Here is a 5,603-nt window from a genome sequence, read left to right as displayed (position 1 = left end):
GGTGCTGGTGGTGGGCTCAGAGCTTGTTTAAGCAGTGGAGCTCGGCCCATTGCGTCAGGCAGAGGCTGAGCAATGAGCCTTGGCGGCCCCATTAGTCACCAGTTGGAGCCAAGCAGCTGAGGACATGACTGATGGTGGGGGCTGACCCTTGTCCCACCCCGCGGTGGTCTCTGCGTCAGGGCTCAGCCCCATTAGCAGTGCAGCGTGAGAGGGGCTGCGGTGTCACTCCCTGTGTCCTCCCGGCTCCGTCAACAAACGGGGCCCTCGGCCCCCAGGGCTGTAAATCAGCGTCTCACACGCCGTAAAGCCTCGATGGCACATTAGTTCAGCCTGATTTCCATCAGCACGGGGCCCGGGGCACACCAGCCAGAGCCGTGCGGGCGCCGCAGCCTCACGCTGTCCTTGGGAGCCAGCAGAGCCAGGCAGGTCACTCCTAATGCAGCCTCTGCCTGCAGAACCTCAACGTCTCCTTCCAAGGCTGCGGGATGGACTCCCTGAGCGTCAGGGCCATGGACACGGACACACTCAGCCAAGTGAAGGAGAAGATTCTAGAGGCCTTCTGCAAGAACGTGCCCTACTCCCAGTGGCCAAGGGTGGAAGACGTCGACCTCGGTAAGGACCAGGTGCAAGGGAGCAGCCAGCCTGTAAAACCAGAGGGAGCACCTGGTGTTGCACAGCATTGGGTGTCATGTCAGAGCATTGGGTGAAGCAGTGCTGACAGGAGGGCAGACAGCAGGGTAGTCTTCCTGGCACCTGCCTCCTTCATACTGGGCTCTCACTTCTCCCCTCTCTGTGTTCAGAGTGGTTTGCCACCAGCACCGACAGCTACATCCTGCGGGACCTGGATGACACCTCGGTGGTGGAGGATGGCAGGAAGAAGCTCAACACATTAGCACATTACAAGGTAAGGCTGCTGGCGCCGCAGGGGAGCTCTGCCTCCTCAGAGCCTGCCTGGCCTCCGGGGTGAGCTGCAGCTCCCCTCCAAAAACAGGATCGTCAGGAACAAGTAGGGAGGTTGCCATAGCTCCCTGAGAGCTTCCAGGGAATAGACATCTGCCCTGGCGAACAGCTCGTTAATATTGCAACACACAGAAACTAATTAAACACTCTTCATGCAAAACAAGTTATTACTGACAACAGAAAGAGGAGGGAAAAAAGCTCTTATTCCCAAGGGCCACCAGCCTGGCTGATTAGTATCACTCTGCACTTGATCCATACTCCTACTGAAATCACGGCTACACCAGTCGGTGCCTGCCCTGAGATCAGGGACTGGAGATGCCATTGAGGAGCCGAGGCCGAAAACGTGGGGAAAATGTGGCAAATCAAATTGTTTTCTTGACCCTTTTTTTCCTTTTAAAATTAAATGAAACCAGAAATACTTACATGATTTCCATATTCCCTGGTATGCCTGGGAGCGTAATCCTCCCTGGTCTGAAGCCGTGCGTGGAAAACAAAAGCGGAGCCGAGTGCTCATTAATATGGTTATCGGGGTAGCAGCCGTGGCGCAGAGCTGTGCTGGCACGGGGCCCTGCAGCAGAGAGGCTGCACCAGCCCCACAGGTCCAGCCTGCAGCCTGCTCCTCTCCCACTTTGGGCAGGGCAAACCACCACCTGCACAGCACAGCCCTCCTTCCTCTCCAAATTACCTGGCGCTGACATCCAGAAATGTATCTCGGATACACAGAGCTGCCCAATTCCCATTGGATTTGAGAACCATTGAAAATTCCCTTTCTGTGTAGGGCAGTGCCATCACTGCCAGTTCCCACCTGGGGGGCAGGGCAGGGTGAGTGCAAGGGACATTTGTGGCAGAACCACTGCTCCAGTGTCCCCCAGCTCCTGGGATCTCCTCGTGGCTGGGGAGGCACTGTTAAGGCCCCTATCATTGGTGCCTGCTCTTCCCTTCCTCCACAGATCCCTGAAGGGGCATCCCTGGCCATGAGTTTGTCAGACAAGAAGGACACCACGCCGAGCAGAGGTAATGTCTTGCTCCACTTCTCCTGCTGCTGGTGACCGGGCAGGAACACTTGCATTGTCAGAGGGTTGTCTGGGGGGATGCTGGGAGCGCTGCCAGCCCCTGTGCCTGGGCTCTGGGGTGCTGTGGCTCCAAACATGTGCTATCCAGTCTCCTCCTCTCCCTGCTTGCTGGGATACAGAGCGCTTTCCCAGCTCTTAAGGTGGTTGCACCTTCCATCTCACACCCTCGGTGGGGGTTTGCATCCAATCTGTGCTGACAGAGTGAGAAAAAGGAAGAATCTGAAACCACTTGGTTGGAAAAGCCCTCTCCCTCCCAATTACACATGTGCAGACTCTTGCCAGCACATTTCTAGGTTTCAGGCTGTGCAGAGTCAAAACAGACCAAGAGAGACAAAAATCCACATTGAACAAGGAATTTCAAACCCTGTTTCCAGGCCGCCCACATGGAGCCTGGCTCTGCAGTGGGAGCCCTTCACCCGCTGGGGCAAGGAGCTGCTTGGGGCTAAGCTGCCCTGATGATGAGGTTGGGAGGTGTCCATGGGAGCACAGGGCACAGCAGGGCATCAGTGCAAAATTACCCTGTACTCATCCTGCTCTTGTCCCCTCTTGGGTCCCTCTTAAAATACCCCTTGGGAGACCTAAGTCGCCCTTAAAGTACCTCCTGAGGTACTTCCCACATGCCCCAAATAAACAACCCCAAACCTGAGATCACTTGGTGTGGGAACACCAGCTTAGTGTTTGGGTTCTTGGGGTTCAGATGCCTCTTGATGTGGAGGTGGGTTTTGGTTTGGGCCTCCTGACTGAGCTGCTGTGTCTCTCTTCTTCTTCACAGTGAAGGATTTGGACACTGAGAAGTACTTCCACTTGGTAAGTATCCCAGTCCTGGTTGTGGGGATGCTGGCTGCATGTAGGGGGCTGGGGGCTGCCCTCCCCTCCTGCCCCTCCAGGGACTGCTGCTGGGGAGCAGAGGCATTGCACACAGCAATTGCACAGCAGCAGCAGAACACGAGGAGCTCTGCTTCCCCAGACCTGTCTTGCTGCTGTGACAGCAAGGACACAGGCAGAGAGCACAGCGATCCCTTATCTCTCCCACACTGGAGTCTGTGGGTCCTATTTGTTCAGAGCATGTGATGACAGAGGAGAAAGTCTCAGCCTTGCTGATATTAACTTAATTCATCTCTGTGGGCTGGAGCATCAGATGTGATGAACAAGCTGGATCAGGGCTCATTAGTTCTCTTCAGCAGGGCACAAAGAGGTGCAGAAAGGTGATGTTTAAACAAGCTTTAATACTGGGGGACATGATAAAGAATTACCAGGATGGCAGAGAAACTGCTGTGCCCCATGGAGCTGTCTGCAGCCACAGAGGGCTCAGGAGCATAGTCAGAGCGTGGCATGGCACAGTGCCACTGGTAGCCTCGGTCAGGTCACCTACTGGGAGCACCTGGCACTCTGCCTGCTTCCCAGACTGGGCAGGTCCCTGGGTCCCTGCTGCTGCGCCACGCTGGAAGCGCCAAGTGCTAAATGCTGCTAAAAGCTGTTATGAAAAAAAGGTGTTATGGACAACAACGTTTTATAGCCTGGGTTTGTTTTTTTTTTTTTCTCTGCTAGAGTTTCCATGCTCAAGTAGAAGTACGTGCACACACACACACAGACACACACAGACACACACACACACAGCAAGGAGGGAGAAGGGATGGGAAACCAACTGTTCACATGTGAAACAATGCCAGGATGGATGGCAGTGACTCCTTGCAATTATAGAGCCATTAATTCACTGACCTGACCAGTGGAATATTCAGTTTTGGTTTTTAACAAGCCAATATGCCTACATATTGTGCTCTTCTCCAAATCCAAGCAAAACTGGTTTCCACATAAGCCACATTGCTGCTGGGAGCCCAAGATACAGCAGGGTGAGAGCCCAGGGGGGCAAGCAGGCCAGCAAAGGGAGATGGATGGGTTCATTTCCTTTGTCTAGCATGAGAGAGGCAATACAGAGCACAGGAGAAACAAATGTCAGAAAAACTGAGTATTATGAATAACTTTCTAAAAGCCATATAAGGCTGTGTTTATAAAACAGTAACTGCATTTTAATTGAGTTTTACATGCAGCTGAAATCCTATACTTTAAGGAAAATTCAGCGTGACACTTGCAGTGTGGCGTGCTCTGACCATGTGTTTTATCTGGGGCCAGGTCCTCCCAACCGACGAATCGGTGGAACACAAGAAGTCTCACAGACAGAGCCATAGGAAAAAAGTCCTTCCAGAGATCTACCTGACCCGGCTGCTCTCCACCAAGGTAGGAGCCAGGCTGCCCCATTCACAGCAGGTGGCATTGTTTGTGGTCTGTAGGGAGAAGCTTCCTCCAGGGAAGGAGGTCTGCAGAGCTGGTGCTCTCAGGAGGCAGTGGGACTCCTGTTCTGGATGGCTGGGGTGTGTTTGGTGGGGCTGCACTGGGGGCTGTGCAGGCAGAAGGGATGTGACTGCCCCAGGGCTCATGGTGCACAGCTGAGACCTGAACCATCTCCTCAGCAAGACATCCTGCTGGGACAGGAGACGGAGATGCTCAGCTGTGGGAGCAAGGGGAATGTCTGGGCGATCTTAGGTCAGATCCAGCCCATCTTTAATCCCAGCGTGGTGCCTCACTGGAGCAGAGATCACAAGGATGGCCAGCAGTCTCTGGCCTTCTTTGTATGTGCTGTGCAGAACAACCACAGATGTGAGATCCCAGCAGTAAGAAAGAAAATCTCAATGCCAAAAGAAATTAAACCCAAATGCAAGCTAATTATATCGCTATGCACAAACAGACTTTTCCCTCCCCTGCATCAGAATCCCCTTTCTCTTCTGATTTATCCAACTGGCAGTGAAGGGTTTCCCTTGCACACAGCAGTTGCAGCCCCTCTGCTGTTCTCCTGGGCTCATGTGCTGCTGCTGTCCTTGTCCCACAGGGCACACTCCAGAAGTTCTTGGATGACTTGTTCAAAGCCATTCTCAGTATCCGAGACGATAAACCGCCCGTGGCCGTGAAGTATTTCTTTGACTTCCTAGAGGAGCAAGCAGAGAAGAGAGGGATCACAGACCCTGACACTCTGCACATCTGGAAGACCAACAGGTTTGGAAGAGGAACTCTTTCTTCCTTCTATCTCTCGGGAGCCAAGCCCTGATGTCCTGGAGTAATCATTAGGTTGCTAAAAGTAGAAGAGGAACTTGGAAAACAGAGGGTGGTGGAGGGGGCGGCGAAATATGAGGCCAAACATAGGCTTGGAGAGCTTTGAACAAACATGGAGCTCAGGGGACTGGTGAGCTGGAAGAGGCAAGGGCAGATAAAAGGCAGAAGGAGCTGGCACACTAACACTAATGAAAGGAGAAACAGGATGGTGGGAGACTGCAATGCTGTTAGCTCCGAGCACTGGAGATCTGAGGCAGAGTCCAAAATCATGTCAGGTCTTAAAACATGGAGATTTTCAAACCAGCATATTTGGCTCCCTTTCATTTGCTTTCTGACTTTTCAGCCCTTGGGGGCACTTTTCCTGACTTATCTCTGTAACCAAGCTGAGACTGCAGGGTATTTGGGGGAGCTGGTGCTGTGACAGTGACATGCTGGCGGGCACCACAGCGCTGGGACCAGCTGGAG

The 5,603-nt window shown here is 53.3% G+C and overlaps 1 protein-coding gene across 1 annotated transcript in view; it reads left to right on the top strand.

Annotated features, from left to right (window-relative positions):
• Window positions 1–5,603, top strand: part of PLXND1 (plexin D1) — a gene marked incomplete at its 5' end in the record, with an annotated part of 49,344 nt that overhangs the window by 38,253 nt on the left and 5,488 nt on the right. The window contains 6 exon segments of the mRNA XM_009073143.1: window positions 456–612; window positions 801–904; window positions 1,911–1,974; window positions 2,806–2,840; window positions 4,164–4,268; window positions 4,918–5,081. Of these exon segments, the coding sequence (XP_009071391.1) occupies window positions 456–612; window positions 801–904; window positions 1,911–1,974; window positions 2,806–2,840; window positions 4,164–4,268; window positions 4,918–5,081 (629 nt within the window).

Source organism: Acanthisitta chloris, unplaced genomic scaffold (genome assembly GCF_000695815.1).
Source record: "Acanthisitta chloris isolate BGI_N310 unplaced genomic scaffold, ASM69581v1 scaffold15784, whole genome shotgun sequence".
Classification (NCBI taxonomy): domain Eukaryota; kingdom Metazoa; phylum Chordata; class Aves; order Passeriformes; family Acanthisittidae; genus Acanthisitta; species Acanthisitta chloris.
The sequence above is the reverse complement of the archived record's forward strand: the minus strand, read 5'-3'. Positions and strand labels throughout refer to the sequence as shown.